Here is an 18,481-nt window from a genome sequence, read left to right on the forward strand (position 1 = left end):
GAAGCAGCAGGAGGAATCTATGTGGTAAGAAAAAGGATGATGGCAAAGAGGAAAAAGAGAAAAATACAGAGGACTGAAATGTTTTTCAACAGGGTCTTATCCTCACATTTGCCAGCTGATCCAGATCCTTTCCATCCCCGGTTTCCAGGAGAGGAAAAGCAGGAGGTCAGGATGCCAGGGGTTTCTCTGCGGTGGCAGCGGCAGCACCGGGTGCAGAGGTGCGGCACCGGGAGCACGGGCTGGGGCCTGTGGGGAGCTGCGGGGCCGGGCCGGGGCTGTGGGGCAGCCGGGGCTCAGCGCCGGGCGCTGCCTGACCCCACCAGCCCCGGGCAGGGCCGGCAGTGGCCCCCGGCCCCCAGGAGGCTGCGGGACGCCCCGGCCGCTGCCCGGCCCCGGGGAGCTGCCGGCCCTGCCCGCCGGGGGGGCCGCCTTTGGACACTGCGGCAGGACAGGCACCGGCTCTGCCACACGGGCTGGGCAGGGACCCTGAGCACAACGGGGAACACAAAGGAACAGCTGGGAAATGCAGAGTGCACATGGAAGGATCAGGATTTTCTGTTCAGGATTTGGTTTGGGTCCCTGCAGAAAGGAAAGGTTTTGCAGAAAGCTCAGCAGCTCTCAGAGGATGAGCACCCACAGGCAGTGACCGGGGCTGCAGGAGTGGCACAAGAAGCCCTGCAGCACTTGGGCACAAAGGCACAGCAGCTGAAGGCAAGAAGGGATGAGCAAAAGGCCAAGCTGAAGGCAAAGGCCACGGCAGAGTTCCCACAGCCCCTGAGGGATCAACACCAGGGCCCAAGGGGGCCCCAGCACCCAGGGGATGACGGGGTCGGCCACAAGCACCTGGCAGAGGCATTGCCCTCCTGGCCAGGGCAGAGCCCACCCAAACAGCCCCTGGGAAGGAGTCAGGGCTCCAGCTGCAGCCCACAAGGACACTGCAAGCACAGACAGCAGCACCCTCAGCAGGAGCAAGTCCACCCCTGCATGGACATGGATTGTCAGGGCTCTCTGAGCTCCCATCCCACCGAGGACCCACCACACTGGAGCCCTGCAGAACATTCAGGCTGCGTCTGCATCCAAAGGAGGCCTCTCCTGATGGACACAGGGGCCTCTCCATCCACTTGGAATCTTACACCTAACGGGGGAAAATTGTAAAGGAGTGTTTTTATTATTAAGGGAATAAATGGGAAAGCTGAGCTGGTATAATTTGTTCAGTTCCTATTATGAGATATGGAAGATAGGCTTCAAATAAACTAATTTCTATTTCTTCCTACTGTGATTGTTATTAACTAGGAAAGAATCTGATGGTGGCATTGTAATATTGTAAAAGGTGATACAGAGGCTATTGCTGCTGTACCTTTGTGTCAAATGTCTGGCAAGGCCTGTGCTGAAGGGAACCCAGAGGTGTGGGCAGCCCCAGAGGGAAAATTTGATGTGGAGCCTCTCCAAATTAGTTTGAAGCAACCAGGACAAGTGGTGTCTAAAAACAACACCCTGTTCCAGGGGAGGGAAGGAAGAGCTCACAGCCTGGTATGGAGTCCCTGCTAAAGGCAGGGCTCTTGGAGCCAGGGATGTCTCCCTACAGCACTCCTATCCTGCCAGTCAGGGAATCAGATGGCTCCAATGAGGAGGACAAGAACAAGTGGTAGACAAAGCCCCAGTGAAATGGCTGAATTTCCTGGCTAAAAATATCTTTTGAGTATTGGGGAAAAAAAAAAAAAAAAACAAATGGTAAATGGTGGAGAAAAAGGTTAAATATTTGGGAAATACTGGGACTGAAGATTCCTGGTGAATTGACCCAGAGAGGCACTGGGCAATCTCAGAAGTAACATTTCCCTGGACCAAAAAGGAGCTGAGACAATTTTGAGGATAAATAGGGAATTACACAGCCTGGATTGAGGATTCTCTGTTCCAGCCAGAACACTGTAGGACTTTTTAACCTCAGACAGCCTCCATGCTGTGGTATAGACAGGAGAAAGAGAGCAAAACTTGAGAAAATGAACAACCAAAAATATTGATGCCTCAGCTCTGGCTCTTCCAGACTCAGAAAAGAAATTGGAATTGTAGGTGAATGTTAAACAGGGCCATGCCAAAGGAATTCTTGGGCCAAAATGTTTCACCCAGTGGCCAGAGTGGCCTCATTGCCTGCAGAATTGTGCAGCCACAGCTTCAGCGGGGACCCAGGACCAAAACCTGATGACAACAGGATCTCCAACTGTTCCAGTCTGCCATCAAGTTCAAGCTTTGATAACCAAAAGAGCCTCGCAATGGATGAGCAGTGCTCGGTTATTACAGTGTGAAACTTGTTCAGTGGCACAGGAGGATTCAGAACTGAGCACAGGGGAAGGGTTTAACCCAGCCTCCTGTTTGAACAGCCCACAGAGGGGCTGGGAAGAAACCCAGCACTGCATTCAAGTGACACAGCTCCAGACCCAGCCTGGGGGAGATTCAGGAGACATTGCCTGGCCTGAGGCAGAAAATGTGTTTCTGGATGGCTCTTCAAGGGCAGCAGAAGGGAAAAGAGTTCCAAGACACGCTGTTATTGAGGAAAGGGAATCAGACAAAGCGCAGGTTACCCCCCATGGTCAGCTCAACCGGCACAGCTGTGTGTGCTTGTAAGAGCCTGGCACTGAAATGCCCTGAGCAGGAAGGCTTCAATATCTTCTGGTGACACCATCTCACCTAACAGGGGGGCAAAAGCAATTCTGATTGCTCAGCAACCACTGGATCACTTATTAAGGCATTTCTAAAAGACATCATTCCAATAAAAGGGACTGTGGAAGCCATAGACTCAGAGAGCAGAACTAATTTTGCAGGAGAGTTCCTCCAGGGGGTTATGGCAGCTTTAGGAATACAAATGGGACCTCCAGAACCCCTGGCACCCCCAGAGCTCAGGCTGGGTACAAAGAATGAATGGGGATAAAAAGAAACACCTTTAGAAGCTGGGGATTAGATAGTAATAGTTTCAGCAAGTTTTAGAATGGATTTTCTCAGTGAAGATGGAGTCTCCAGCACCCTAACTTTTGGCTATTTATGGAGAAGGCACTGCCCATAACAGCTGAGGCTTCCAAAGTGGCTCAAAGTGCAGATGTCTGTTTAGAATGGTGAAGGACATAGGTATGATTCACTAGTAACTTTCAAATACCTGCTCTAAAGCTGGAGTTACTCAAAGAAGAGAGAACTACTTCAACACTTGTAAAGAAGCACCATTTTTTCCAAATCTAATTTTCACATGTAGCTGAATTTTTCAAGAATTGTGTTTTTTATCATACTATGAGTGCAAAACAATCTATAAGAAGTGTTTAAAAACAGATTGTTAACAGGAAAAAGTGATCAAAAGATCTATTTCCTCTTGTATTAACAATTGAAATATGACTGAAGAAGGGATCAACTCTGCAGTCCCCTGAACCAAACTCACAACTTCTTTAACAGCATGCTCAAAGTTTTCTATACTTCAAGCTTTTTTAGAAAATTCACTTTCTTAATTTCTGCTGTTTCTGTAGCCCCAGACCCTGTATAGTTTATACCAGCTGCATTCTACAGAAGGGATACCCAACTGAGGATACAAATTGCCTGCTGAATGGCCTTCTCTGACTCCATGCTGTTACTTTTGGCCTCAGATGGCACAGAAAATGCTCTCCAGTTGACTTGCTTCCAAATGCCAAAAAACCCCAACCCCCAAACTTTTAAACATAAAACAGAAGGAAAGCTTAATTATTTGAGTCAAAATAGCACTGCAAAACAGTTATTCACAAATATAGCAATAAAAGTGTTATAAAAGATGTGCCTCCTGATACATAAAGATATCCTGAAGAATGATTTTGTATTGTTTATATACATTCAAAATTAGTTTTCATCTTTTTTACTGAAAACTGCGTTTTCATAGACAAACAGAATTTTTTCCTATAACTGGATATCTGCCTGGCAGACATAAATGTTTCTGTCAAACTCACCATTCTGCCATGGATATCAGAAGACATCTTGGAGTGACATGGACAGGGTTTTGCTTCCTTTATTAATGTTTCCATTCTTTGGTTCTCACATGACCTGTGTCATTTCTGTATTTAAATTCAGAAGCTCTTGCCAGAATACTCTTTCAACTTTGTTTGTAGTCACAATGCAAGAGGTCTGCAACTCTTGCTTTAATTTGGGACAGGATTTATTTCTTCTTGTAACTGAAGACTAATGGCAGACATCACCTTCCTCATTTCTCCTGAAGTAATGACTCAATTCTCTGTCTGGGTTAGCTGGCTAAATTATTTCCTTTCTAAATAGTCAGGTTCTGCTGTGTATAGAGAACTGTGACTTTCAGTGCTTAATATAAGCAAGCACTGAGAGGAGGGATGTACTGAGAAGACGATTTTCTGCGAGATACATATAATACCCTTTCTGCTCCATGTGTTCCTGCTGCAGCCTCAGTTGTAGCTGCAGGTCCAGAGTTTGATAAGGATTTAAAAAATGTTGGGCACCACTTAGGGTCGATTAGACTAGCAATGTCCAGAGGTTTAGAAATTGCATCCTGTAGAAAAGGAGTTTTTCCTCAAAAGCCTGTAAAATGTACAGGGTCACATAGACCAGAAACCTCATCTTTCCCTTATGTCAAAATGGCTCCTAGCTAAATTTCTGGGACCCTCTATGCTAAAATAAGAGAGGTTTGTCAAAGTAAAGCTAATAGTGGCAAAATTCCTTAGCCCAACAAATCAATTGAAATGTCAAGTGCAAATTAAGGATCAGAAAGGAGAGAAAGAAAATAAGAGGTAAAAATAGTCTAACAGAGGCTCCTGACTTAATCATATCAACAGCTGAAGTTAAAAGGTTAGCAGAGGTTGATCTGACTGTTAATGTTTTCTCATCATTTTGTTTATGAGAAAGAAGAAGGGAAGAAGCCTTCCATCCCTGGTATCAGGTTAAGTTCCTCTGCTTGAGTGGAACAACTCAGTACTCCAAACATAAAAGCTCCAAAGAAGCTCACACAAGGATGTTTGTCTCGAACTGTAATTGGAGTAGATCCATTTGTTTGTGTAATTGCCACCATGGTGGAAATCTGTGCTTCTCTATTTGTGCAACTGCAAATATTTTCTAGGAATGAACCATCTGAATTTTAATATCCCATAGATTCAGTGCAATACAGCATATTACAATATCTTGACCTTTTCAGTGTTCCATAAATTGATTGTCTGGTTGTTCCTGTCCCTCCTCGTTTACGGGCCTAGAAACCTTAGAAGAAGAGGTAACATGGCTATCTCTGAGTCGTATCTTTTATATTTATCAGCATTTCCAGAATCACACTTCTAGTGTCTTGAAGGCTTGACAGAAGTTACATACTGTGTGCCTGAGGTGCAGTAGCATATAAAATCATGCCAGAAAAGGCAGGGATGAGTGCCACAGGCGGGCTCACAAGGTTCACCACAGGTGGTCCTGTTGAAGGTCACATTGGTTGACCAGCATTGTTATAAAATTGTGATCTCTCCAGTGAGTTATTCTGACAGCCAGATAAACCTCCAGCTAAATAAATATCATGGGCAACCTTCAACCAACCAAATGTAACTGTTTAATTAATGTGCTTTTCCGAAGTAAATTAAAAAGCAGAGGGAAAAGGCTTCTGGTCTTTAAAGGATGCATAAAGCAGAAAATGAAAGATCTGAATATGAAAGGGAGAGAATCCTCTTAAAGCTGAGGATACAGCGGTAAGAAAAATTATTATTCATTTGCAGACATCACCTCAAACTGATGGACTAGTGAAAAGAAGATACATATTTTAATAACTGCAAATGTTGGAGTAAGTTGCAGAGAAAGAGCAATTGCCACTTTTTCATTACTTGTCTTCCATCAAAGAAGGGAGAGGGGAAATTCACATTTGGTAGTGTTTATTTCAATTATTATGCCCTCAAAAAAAAAGAAAAAAAAAAAAAGCCGCCAACCCCACAATTATAGAACAAAACAGAAATGCTCTGAGGTGGCTCAAATTCTTCCTCTGAGACTAAACGCAGATATTTTTTCTCAAGATGCTTTTTCACTTCCAGATGTGCCTTCAGGTCCAACATGTGCCTTGAGGTAAATTCCTCTGCCTAGTGAGTGTGCAGCTGAAGAGGCTATTACTGTTTTGGTAGCTTCCTACAAGCATAGCTCAAGCCATCTCATCTGCCCCTTCCAGCAGCAGCAGAAAGAGGTGTTGAGGTGTTTTGTCTCAAGCGCTGAACAGAACAGGATGCAGATGACATGCATCACCTTTTGAAGTCTCACATCCATTCTGGGGTAGGGGGAGTGCTGTGTGGCTGTGAGACAAACTACATAAGAGAGCCTGAAACGCAAAAAAAGACTTCAGTTCCTTTCTTCTCTGCATCGGGGCCATGATGAGTTCCATGACCGGGCTGGGACGGCGGGCGGGGCTGGCCTGTGATGCGCTCTGGGCTCTGTGACAGCACAGGGGCCGTGTCACAATGGGGGCAACTATAAAAGGCCCCAGGCTGGTGCCGCTGCCCCAGTAGAGCCTCGGCAAGCGGTGAGTACACAGCAGAGGGGAGAGGGGGCTGGAGGAGGGCTGGGACAGGAGCGCCAGTCCCCGGCGCTGCCCCGTCTCCAGGGCCCAGCGCCGGGCGCAGCACCTTGCTGGAGGCGCGGGGCGCGCGGGGCAGCGGTGCAGCCTTGCCAGCTGCCGGGGGCCCTTTCCTTCCTGCCACCACATCCCTGCCGCTCCTGCCCCTCACTGTCTCCATTCCGGCCCCACTGAGCCCCTCCTGTGTGTCCTCCTGCAGACCATGGCTTTACTGTCACTGCTGTTTGTGCTTGTGCAAAGCCTGATCCAGTACCCCCAGCCAGCTGGGGATGGGCTGGATGAGGCCACGCACCAGAGAATGCGGGAGCGTCAGGAGCTGCTGGACCGTGAGATGGCCCGGCTGATGCAGGAGCTGGAGCAGGGGCCCCTGCAGCAGCAGGATGAGGGCTGGGGAGCCATGCTCTTTGGTGCCCTGCAGCAGTGGCCATTCTGGGTTCTTGCTGGCATCCTGCTCCTCTTGGGCCTGTGGCTGGGCTGCAGGAGAAGGAGCTGTGAGGCCAGCAGCAGCAGCAAGGACCAGAGCTCCCGCAAGACCTTGGGAGATGAGAGAATAACTGAACAGGAAGAAGACACCGCTGATCCAGAGGAAGGTGAAGAAGACAGAGATATGACTCTGGAAGCAGAAAGCAGCGGCACTGAAGATGACAGAGAAGGCAGTCCTGTGGCTGCAGATGATGGCAACAAGGATGATGCCACTGAAGACAATTATGATGTGAAGATGAAGGAGGACAGCGATGTCAACAGTGGCACTTATGATGTGAAGGAAGACAGCGATGTCGACAATGGCTATCACTTAAAGAAAGAAGGACAGAGTGATGGGGATATGCCAGGAGACACTACCACTGAAGGAAATGAAGAAGAACCTGGCAATGTTGCTGGAAATAAAGAAGATCTAGAGAAGCAAATTAAGAAAAAAACAAGGATGTACAGGTGGACCAAGACAAGGACACTGGAAAGGAAGAAGAAGGAAATGAAGAAAAAAACAATAGTGTTACTATAAAGGCAGGCAAAAACACTGATGTAAATGAAGGTGAAGACAATGTAGATGGAACAGAAGAATACATGGATGTGAAGGTGCAGGAAAGCAGACGTGCCAATGACCAAAGAAGTAAAGACTGGACTAGGCAGGAAGATAGCAATCAACGTGGGAATGAAATTGCCCATAGTGGTTTTCCTGCACCTGAGGAAGTAAATAAGGATGTGATAGCAGAAGATGGCAATGATAGAAACAAGGATGAATAACAGGCTGATGTGAATGTGGAGGGAAACAAGAATAATGATAGACAAGAAGAGGAACAAGGTAATGTGGCTGCCAGTGAAAAAGGTGGCAGTGATGGTGGCAGGGAAGAAAATGCCAGTGGTGGAATTGAAAACAGAGAAGACACCCAAGATGCTGGGAATGAGAAGGACATCCTTTTAGTGGATGGTATAGAGTGGCCTGTGGAGGACCTGGAGAGAGGCTGCTCAGTGACAGCTGAGCTGATGGAGAGCTTCACGCATGTCTTTGTGGACAGCGTGAGCAATAGCTTTGATCCGGTGCCTCAAGTAGCCATCGGGGTGGGCAGTGCCTTTGAGGGCTGGAGCCCCCATGAGTGGGATGGGGTGTACCGTGTGCTGGTCCCACTGAATCCCCCGCCAGGGCACACCTTCCACCTAGAGCCAAGCAGTGCAGGGCAGACGGCAGCAAGGACCTTCAGCGTCCATGTGGAGCTGGTGTGCACGTGTGAGAGCGAGCAGCTGGGCGAGAAGCTGTTGTGCCTCCTGCACCACTCGCAGGAGGAGCTGCGGCGGAAGCAGCAGCGCAGCCTCCTGGAGACACTCTGCACCGGCTCCCACCTGGATGTGGAGAAAACCTCCCGCTGGTTCTTCCAGATGGTGAGATGCTCGTGGCTGCATGTGCCTCAGTCATACTCATGGCACTTGGTGTTTCAGCCCTGCAGCCGGTCCTGCCAATTCCAGCTGAGCAGAGGCAAGAGGACCCTGTCGGTGGAGATGCTTTTTTGGGTGTGCCAAGGGGACTATGACATCTTTGTGGTCAACCAGCCCTTAGAGGCCCAGAAAGGCAACTCCGGTAACCTTGTGAGCAGTCAGCCCGCCAAGGCCAACATTCTCACAAGAACAGCATGGCCTGAGACATTCGCTGTGGCGGAGGCAAAATTCTTCCAGCACATTGCCAGGCAGATATCATGTAAGAGGTTGCACCTGAAATACCTGCAGCTCTTCACCGGCATGCTGAGCGGCACAGGTTTTTCCACCTCTAACTGGAAGACTCTGGTCATGCATGTGTTAAACATCTTACCACCGGTCTACTGGCGCAGGAAGGAATTTCCACTGCGGCTGTAGGACATCATGGCATACATGCAGCTCTGCCTGAAATGGAAATGCCTGGACCATTTTGTTCTAGGCAACGAGAAGCTTCCTGCAGAGATCAGCTTGCCGCCAGCAATGCAAAAGGTTGAGCCACTCAACCTCTTTGAGTACCTGGCCCAAGATCCGGATGCCCACAGAAAGGCAATGGAGGCTTATGCTCAGCTGCACTTTCGCCTCTGGATGATGCTCTCCAACACTGAGAAGAATTCCCTGCACAAAGCTCTGATGGAGAAGTTCGCAGCCAATTGCTGCGACGTCGACTCTTTGTGATTGTTGTATTTGTCCGTGGCAATCCTGAAGCTGCTTTCCTGCTCCTGTGAAAGGAAGATGGTGCATCACATGGTTTCGTTGTGCAGACACTTCCATGAGTGGCCTTGCCCTTCACCTTCCATTTGCAACAGTGCTGTTGCCTAAGTCAAGGAGGCAGAAACTGGCTCCACCTGCACATCCTCGCAGAAGAACAGTGAAGCTGATGGAGGTTGCTTGGAATACCTCGAAGACAACAACCTAGCCTATCAGGGACTTAATGTAGTCATTTAGTGAGTTGTAGTTTTAATTATACTTGTTTCTTAGCATTCATTCCAGAGGCCCTTTAGTGTTGGCAGTATATAACTATTTTGCAAAGCTACCCTTAGTGTAGAGAAATAGAGTTTAGACTAGATTAGTTTAAACCCTTAGTTTAGAGAATTACCCTTAGTTTAGAGAATTCCCCTAGTTGCTTGTCTGCTTTTAAATAATACTTGATTATCTATGTTTGAGAAACTAATAAAAGAAGTTAAGTTTCTCAAATTGCCTGAAATGTGTCATTCTTTGTACGTAACCCTCTATATCTTTGAGAATGTCCTTCCTATACCTCTATCTGAAATAGACTCTTTGCAAACAGAGATGTTGGATATATTAAGTATGCTGTCTCTTGAGCATTTCCATAGAAATGCTTGAAGTTTGAAGTGAAAATGCCCTGAAATGCCTGAAATTTTGCAGCAGAGTACTCCTGAACTTTTTTAGTAATCTTTGGAAAGATTGCTAAAGTTTTCTTTACACAGTCACTTTTACACACTCCTAGGGAACAATTTAGTCCTAAAAGATTGAGCTACCCTTCAGTAATAGCTGCCCTTCAGCAATATCTACATATATATGTGTGAAGAAATAATAAAAGGAGAAAAATTTCTCAAATTGCCTGAAATCTGTCCTTCTTTTTATTTGACCCACCATTTATAGCAGAAAACAAAACAGGTCCTGATAGATGCAGCTAATTAAAGGAAGAAGAAGCTTCAACTTCTGAGTAAAAAACTACAAATGAACACAGTGATAGTTACAGCATGGTCACACTGTCTAGGTGTGCTCTAACCCTTGAGCTGTAGTGTAGCAAATTTGAGTAAAGTAGCAGTGTCTTCCAAAACACAATCTATTTTCCCTCCATATCCAAACTAAAGCTGTCAATGTACCTGCCATTAAAGCAGTTAATCACTTGCATGGGGCTGCAGGGTAAAACATTGCTTGATCTGCTCAAGTCCCCCAACTTTATTCTGTGGCATTTAAATCCTGAGAAGATATAAATAACCTATCTTTATCAATTTGGCTGATATTTAGCTTTGAGCAGCATACTAATTCATAGTAAGGAGCAAAGTGCAAGAAAAAACACTACAAACAGTAGAAATGAAAATAATATGCAGGAAAAGAAAGGCCAGTCATGAAGCAGATGAGAGCAGCCACCCCACAGTTTCCTAAAGCCCACAGAGATTTGCTCTAGGTGGCCAATCAAGATTTTTGGTTCTTTGGCATATCTCAATTCTTCCTTTCTTCAGGTACTCTGTACTTCTCACCTCCTTCCACCAAGGCAGAAATAGGCTGTAATAAGTATTTCAACCCAAATCCTCTCAGTCCCCAAGTATTAGTGAATTACTATCCAAAATAAAAAGGCTGCTTTAACCCCCAGCTTGCTCAATGACAGTGCCTTCAGTCTAGGGAGCAAGGTACACTCAGGAGGATTCACAGCAATGACACAAGGTTCAAATGTCGTCATGGGCAGTCAATCTTCACTTTGTGCTCTGTGAAGCATGGCCAGTGGGCAGCGATTTAATCTCTTCAGTCACCCCTGGTTAAAAGTGCACTTGTTTCCTCTTCTTTTTTTGCCTTTCAAGGTCTTCCAAGCCAGAAGCAAGGCAGAAGCTCACAGAAATCTTGAGGTAAGAAGCAGTGTCCTTCCAAGGATTCTGACCTTGCTATGGCTCACATAGGAAGCAAATCAGCCCTGCAAAATAGGACTTCTCTGCATTTTCCATGTGGATCAGAATATTTGAATATAACTGGAAAGCTTGCTCTTTCAGAGCCATGCAGGGCTTAGGCAATTTTTTCCATTAATGTATATTGACACTACTTACCATTTCATTATCTGTTCTCCTTGTAAAATAAGTTGTGTAGCTCTGAATTTGATTTCTACTGCTTATGCTTATTATGGCAGCATGGTTCTGTCACAGTGTTTCCAAGAGAAGAGATAATTGTAGAGAAAAATTTATGAGAACAATAGAAACTCCTAGGATGGACAAGCTCTCAGGTTCTGTTTCTTCAGTTCTGGAAATATTTATTATGATTACAGTGCATTAAAGACACAGAATTGTATGAGTATAGGGGAAAATACCCATAAGTACTTTTGTCACCATCTTTAAAAAGCCATTTAAAGTCATCACCATTCAACTCAAACTCTTTAAAATGCTGGTTTACATATTTTAATTGTTGCTGGCAAGGAAAGTTTAATGCTCATGATTTTTCTGTAAGGCTGCATCCTGACCACAGGCATATAATCAATTTTCAGGCTCCTCATAATGTTTTCCTGAAGTATCCAAAGAAAAGAAATGCACCTCATACAGAAATGATGTGAAATACAATCTGACATCAAAATGACCTGAGGTACTGTTGTTCCCTAGAAATGAAATAAAATTTAAAACAACATAAAATACTTAAAGTATAGAAATGTTTCTGTATCTGGCAGGGCAAAGTAGCACAACCATCCCAGGAGGCTTGTTCTCATTTTCATTATCACTACTGTATAGTCCACACTTCAGAAAAAATAGCTCTGTAAATTTTGGTTTTGTAGTTTTTAGCTTTAAACAATTCCAGAAAAATTGGGGGACAAAGTGGGGAGTGTTTATTTTTTATTCAGTCTTTTCAGTGGTTATTTTTTTCAGTCCATTATCCTACTGTGGCTACATTATGTTCTTATGCTCAACTTTCCAGATTTGACTACATGTATTTAAAAACAACAGCAGAGGGTTTTTTTATTAAAAGCATTAAAAACAACCACTTGAACCATGAGCCATTTTACCCAGCTCTGATACTGAATTTCTTTTCTTTGTCAGCTCTATACATATGTCAGAGATTGAGGATTTTTCTTTTTATGCACAAACTCTGTACAGTAATTGCATCTTCTATGGAACATCAAATCTTTTGGCAAAAAGACCATCGTACTGAAGGAATACTTGGTTATATAACTGGGAGATATAATCCAGAATAAGTGCTTGGCCCATGCAATAGTGACTGATATCTCAACATGTCAGAGTAAATGATGGAATTTAATTGTTAAACTTTTTCAACATGAAAAAAAATCCCACTGACAGTGATTGCTGTTGGTTTGATCTGTATCTTGGCAAACCCACAGATTTTTAGTCAAGCAAAAACAAGAACAAAAAATTTAGTTTTTAGACCTGCAAATATTTAAGGATTTTTACTGCTCACAGAATACTGGAAAGTGACAACAAAAAAAAAGAGAGAAAAAGAAAAAAAAGTGAGAGACACCTGCTTCTGTTAGTGTCTCCTGTTTGCAAGTTTGTTACTCACACCATTGGAGGCAGGAGAGAATGAGCACCTGTCCCCAGGCTGAGGAACTTGTATGGCACTGCACAGTCCCTATCTCTGCACAGTGAGAAGGGTGGCTGGGGCTGAAAAAAGCCCCATTCTATCTTTTTGAGGAAGAAAGGAAGGCAGCTGCAATAGTTTTAGGAGTGGGTGACAGCTGAAAGTATGTCTTGTGAAGATGCTCTTTGATGAATGTACAGCATACGTGGAGGAAAAATAAGAGTTTGCCAAGTGCAGACATCTTCTATTCTCTTATAGCTAAAGCTGCTTTGATCTCAACCTGACAAGCAATGTGTACATTATACCACTGAAACCACTTTAGTCTTTTCAACTCAAAAAACAAATAGCTCAGGGACCTAAACGCGGGATGACCACACTCCAGCACGGTGTGGGTGGAGGGAGGCAGAGATCTCTGAAGGTTGCTCTTGGGGAAAGAGGTTTATTGGGGGTGCAGGAAGGTCCGAGCCTCATGCTCGCAGGTGTAGCATGTGGCCGGGATTAAGAGGACAGGGGAGGGGAGAGACAAAAGGAGGGTTTAGGAGCAGGGAAGCCCCAGGGGGGGAGGGAGAGGTTCTAAGAGGGGAGGAAGTTCTAAGAGAGGGGAGAGGTTCCAAGAGTGGGAAGAGGTTCCAAGTGGCCGCATGGCTTCTCGGAGCCCCCTTATCAGGGGCTCCTAGGTGGGCTGGGATAAGGCATGGGCCAATGGGGTTACAGACACTGATGTTTTAGGGGCAGGTACAGAGGTGTGGGATGAGCCACACATCTTCTGGGGGGTGAGATGGAACAGTCCATTTCACTCCATGATTCATTCAAGGGCAGAAGTGACATCCGGCTAGCTGGGAGAACTTTTCTCATCCTAGCTGTATTATTTATGAACAATCATATCTATCTATCATCTGCAACACTCTGAGTTGGAAGTACTAGAGCAATACTATCAAGAGTTTCTCAGGAGCTCTAAGCAACAAAGCAGCCTTTACTGGGAAATTTAGAAAATCAGTCAAACTTTGGCAAACGTTTTAATATGGCATTCAATCAACAAAAAAAACTTCTCAAAGCATTGACTTGGCCCATTCAACTTCACAAACTCCGAGCCTGTTCAATTTTAAGTTAATCAATATTGGCAAGAGTACAGAAATAGAAGAGGTAGATACAAAAAGAGAGAACAATAAGATACAGAGAAGCACACACTCAGCTACCAACTCCTGGATTTCAGCAATGTCCAGATGGAAATTCCAAGAGGAGGTAGGGTCAAGATGTGTGCTTGCCTTGTGGTCAGCCTTTAATACTCCTTGGTGTTCCTGGGCTCTTCCCCCAGGTGGGACTTGGGGTCATTTGGTCACTCAGGAGCTGGGCTGGGGCTCCGGAGGTGGCTGTGGAGCATTGTCTGTGCTGTGCCAGGGACTGGCAGACACTGCTGGGCTGGGATAGAGGCTCTGGGGGGATTGGGGTTCCAGGGCAGGGCAGTGCTGGGGTTCCAGGGCAGGGCAGGGCTGGACCTGCCCCTTCCTCCCCTACACATGAAATGTTTCCAGCCAACAATCTCCTCCAGTCTTTCACAACAGTCAACATTGGAGGTGAAATCCCAATATGGCCATTGCTATGGTCAGTTTCCATGGCAACCATCCCCAGCCCCTGTTGCTATGGTCAGTTTCCATGGCAACCATCCCCAGCCCCTGTTGCTATGGTCAGTTCCCATGGCAACCATCCCCAGCCCCTGTTGCTATGGTCAGTCCCTGGGCAGCTCCATGGAGACCCCATGCCAGGGGTGGTTGCCATGGACACCAGCTCAGGCCTGGAGCCAGAATCTGTTTCCATGGCAACCATTGGCACTCCCATTCCAAGGCTCATGGATCCAGAACCACAGAATTGGCTGAGCTGGGAGGGACCCATCAGGATCCTCGAGTCCAACTGCTGGCCCTGCACAGGACACCCCAACACTGCCAGCCTGGGCCTGGCAGCGCTGTCCAAACGCTGCTAGAGCTCAGAGAGCCCTGGAGCTGTGACCCTTCCCTGGGGAGCCTGGGCAGTGCCCCAGCAGCCTCTGGGCAAAAACCTTTTCCTGAGATCCAACCTAAGCCTGCCTCAACTCAGCTGCAGCCGCTCCCTCCACTCCTGTCCCTGGGCACCAGAGTGAAGAGGTTCCCTCAGCCCCAGCCAGGGACCCGCTCCCAAGGCTGCTGCCATGGCCACCAGGGCTGGCATCAGCTGGGATGCTTGGTTTCCACAGGCCGGGGTTCAGGAATGGCATTTCTCAATTTCCTGCTCCCACTCAAACCCCGCAGGCACTCATTGCCCTCCCACCTTCCATTGAAGGAAAAAAGGGAAAGATCTCAGGCTGGGATAAGAACAATTTACTGGGAACAGCAACAAGATAAGGAACAAACAGAAACAGAAAAAATATTAACAACAGAAGGGATAAGAAAAACCAGTTACAGGGAAAACTACATCACCATCAATTGTATCTTCCTGGCCACGTGTTTCCTCCTGCATGGAAAGGACACCCTTCTCCTCAGGTAAAGACAGAGAGAGAGAGTCCCTTTCCTGCCCCGGTAATGACCTGAGGTGGGAGTGAATGTAGTGACAGGGCCATGGCCAGACCTTCATTTTCTTCAATCCCATATCAGGCCATTGGTAGGGGCAAGGAAAGGGACAGGTGTGTTCCCAGCATGGATCACAGGAAACATGGATCACCAGGGCTCTTCCCAACAGGGTCCTCCAATGGGGGATGAAACTGGAGCAGTGCACAAAGCTCTTCCTGCAGCTGGGGAATTTTCAGGGCTTCCCTTACCGGTGGCTCCGTTGGTGTTTGGTCAAGTGAGAGCTCTGGGTGAAGCTCTTCCCACACTGGGGACACACGTAGGACCTCTCCCTGGTGTGGATGCACCAGTGCCTGACAAGGTGGCAGTTGTGCTTGAAGCCCTTGCCACAGTCGGGGCAGAGGAAACGCCTCTCCTCGGTGTGAATCCGCTCATGCCGGAGGAGATGGGAGCTGCTCTGAAACCTCTTCCCACAAGTGGGGCACATGTAGGGCCTCTCCCCAGTGTGGATGCGCTGGTGTGTGACGAGGGTGGAGTTGTGTTTGAAGCCCTTCCTGCAGTCAGGGCAGCGGAAGGGCCTCTCATCCTTGTGAATCCGCTGATGTACAAGGAGATTGCAGCTATTGTGAAACCTCTTCTGACACTCGGGACACTCGTAGGGACTCTCCCCAGTGTGGATGCGTTGGTGGATCATGAGGTTGGAGCTCCGTCTGAAGCCCTTCCCACACTCCCCACACTTGTAGGGCCTCTCCCCAGTGTGGATGTGTAAGTGGCTGACAAGATGCGATTTGCAGCTGAAGCCCTTCCCACACTCCCCACACTCGTAGGCCCATTCCCCGGTGTGGATCATCAGGTGTCGTTTCAGATTGTTGCTCTTCCTGAAGCTCTTCCCACACTCCAAACACTTGTAGGGCTTCTCCCCATCAGGAAGCTTCTCAGGGACCACCAGCTCAGAGCTCTGGCTGAAGCTCTGCCCACCTTCCAGGCCCAGAGTGGGTCTTTCCTCCTCAGAGCATCCTGGGCTGGCCTTGCAGCCCTCCTCCTCTGGGATCTCCAGGGCTTTTCCTCCCCGTTGGATTCCTGCGATGTGGAGTTGCTCAAAACAGCTTCTTCCATGAGGTTCTGCTGCAGGGATTTGTCTTTCCTGGTCTCCACGATCAGGTCTTGCTCTGGGGGAGGAAGGACAAGGAGTAGATGGGATTTGCCTCAGTGCCAGAGGGAAGGGCAAGGAGATCCCCCCAGTGCATCCCCGGCAGGAGGGCACCGGCAGTGGGGCTGTCCTGCAGCTGGGGGCCAGGCTGGGCTGGGAGATGGAGCAGGAGAGAGGGGGAAAGGGGCACTGACTTCCTCCTCACCTGCCTTGGTGTCCCAGGGCATCTTCCTCTTCCTCACAACCTTCTTCTCCATCTGGCGAATATTTGGGTACGGGAAATCCTGTTTTGGGAGGAAAACAAGGGATGAGCACAGTGAGTTTTGTACTGGCTTCAAAGCAAACCAGGGAGAGAGTCTAAGCCAGAATGACAATTGAATAAGAAAATTAAGATCAAGGCAATGATACAGAAACACTGTCTTAATCTGACAGAGTCAGGATATAACCTGACACCTCGTTGCTCAGGGTGGTGGTAGCAGTCTGATGAAATGGTGGCTGCAGTCCAGCTGGAGTGATGAACGTGATTCTGTCAAAGTGGCGATCCTGTAGAAGGGTCTGGTCTTCCTCTGAAGATCCAGTGGTGGTTATGGAGCTCTTGTCCTCTGGGAATGCAGTAGCCAAGGTGGTCATGGTGTTGCAAGGGTGAGATTATATCCAGGTAGGAATGCTTGGTTCCTCCCCCTGGGTGGAGCATCCCACAATGGGATGACGTAATTTTATCAGTGCTGCAGTGACACTCAATGGCCCATTAACAGAAGATGGCCCCTGGAGGGCGTTATCAGGGCCTGAGCCATGGAAGAGATAAAGAACACTGCCCCACCTGTTGATAACAGTTTATGGAGATGGAGACTGAAAACACTTTTGGTTACATCTGACATTGTAACCTGAAACAGTGAGGCAATCCCTGCTCGAGGTGGGGGGTGAACACCACCCCCCTTACCCAAACTGGCTCAGGTGTAAAACCCCCACCCTGGGAAGGCCACGCACACAGGGGACAATGTCACACTTGCCCCACCCCAGGGGAGACCTCTGTCCCTGTCACTCCCTTGCTCTCTCCCCTTTTCTCTTTCTTTGCATCTCTCTCTACCTCACATTTACTGTTCAATAAAATCCACTTTGGATTTGGTCTTGTTAGCACCTTAATTGGGGCAGAGGCATCTCTCTAACAATTTTATTATCCAGATTGCAACATTATTTTACACAGTGAGTTCAGGGCTCTGTTGTCTGACCCCAGGTGCCTTTGACAACAGCATGTTTCTCTCCTCTGAGGAGTTTGTGGCTCTTTCTGGAGGATCTCTTGGAAGCTTGGATGCAGCTTCCTCTGAGTGACTTTTGGGAGAACTTACGAGGAAAATGGCTCTTGTGGGTGGCCAGTGTAAAGAAAAATATTTTATTTTCCTTCTTTGAAAAGTCTGTTAAAATCACTGGAGGAAAGGGACCAAATGATACCAGCAAGACTGGCAAGGATCATTCACCTCAAAGTGAGGAACACAAGGCTACTTAAATCCTACAAGAAGCCCAGCTCAAGTAGGTAATTTCCCAAATAACTCCTGAATTCACGGGCTTTGGGGGGAAAAGCATTATTTTCTTGGTCCCTGTCACCTTTGTGATAGCTACACAGAGCTTTCCCTTCCTTTTAATAATCTGTATTGGGCCAAATTTCCATGTTTTTTTTTTTTTTTGGGTTTTTTTTGGGTTTTTTTTTTTTTTTTTTTTTTTTTTTTTTTGGAACCTGCCAGCATCTGAGCTGGAGCTGTGCTGGAACTCATGAAATTTGGAATTGCCAGAGAATTGCTTCTGTTGTTGGTCTATTCATGTTTGGGATTTATTTGTGTTTCCATCAGAAATGACTTGTGGAAAGAGCAAATCTTCCTCAAGGCATTTTATGGAGGGTTAACTTTGATTTCTGCTGAGTTTGTTTTGTCCAGTGTCCAGGGGATGATCAAGGGGTCTCTGGTGTTGGTTTGGCCCTAATTTTCTTCTGATTTGTCTTTATCACTTAAAAACACCTGAAAA

At 46.9% G+C, this 18,481-nt stretch overlaps 2 protein-coding genes across 2 annotated transcripts; both read left to right on the forward strand.

Annotated features, from left to right (window-relative positions):
* The first annotated feature begins 2,740 nt into the window (after window positions 1-2,740).
* LOC146764732 (uncharacterized) lies at window positions 2,741-7,556 on the forward strand. The gene has a single exon (XM_085563698.1). The coding sequence runs from the start codon at window positions 6,759-6,761 to the stop codon at window positions 7,554-7,556; it is 798 nt and encodes a 265-aa protein (XP_085419824.1). The 5' UTR covers window positions 2,741-6,758.
* A 96-nt stretch (window positions 7,557-7,652) lies between these two features.
* On the forward strand, window positions 7,653-8,899 carry LOC144248413 (inositol 1,4,5-trisphosphate receptor-interacting protein-like 1). The gene is made up of 3 exons (XM_085563629.1): window positions 7,653-7,744; window positions 7,840-8,431; window positions 8,516-8,899. The coding sequence occupies exons 1-3, from the start codon at window positions 7,653-7,655 to the stop codon at window positions 8,897-8,899; spliced, it is 1,068 nt and encodes a 355-aa protein (XP_085419755.1).
* Window positions 8,900-18,481: the final 9,582 nt, after the last annotated feature.

This window comes from Lonchura striata, chromosome 31 (assembly GCF_050655825.1).
Source record: "Lonchura striata isolate lonStrDom1 chromosome 31, ASM5065582v1, whole genome shotgun sequence".
In the NCBI taxonomy this organism is placed as follows: Eukaryota; Metazoa; Chordata; class Aves; order Passeriformes; family Estrildidae; genus Lonchura; species Lonchura striata.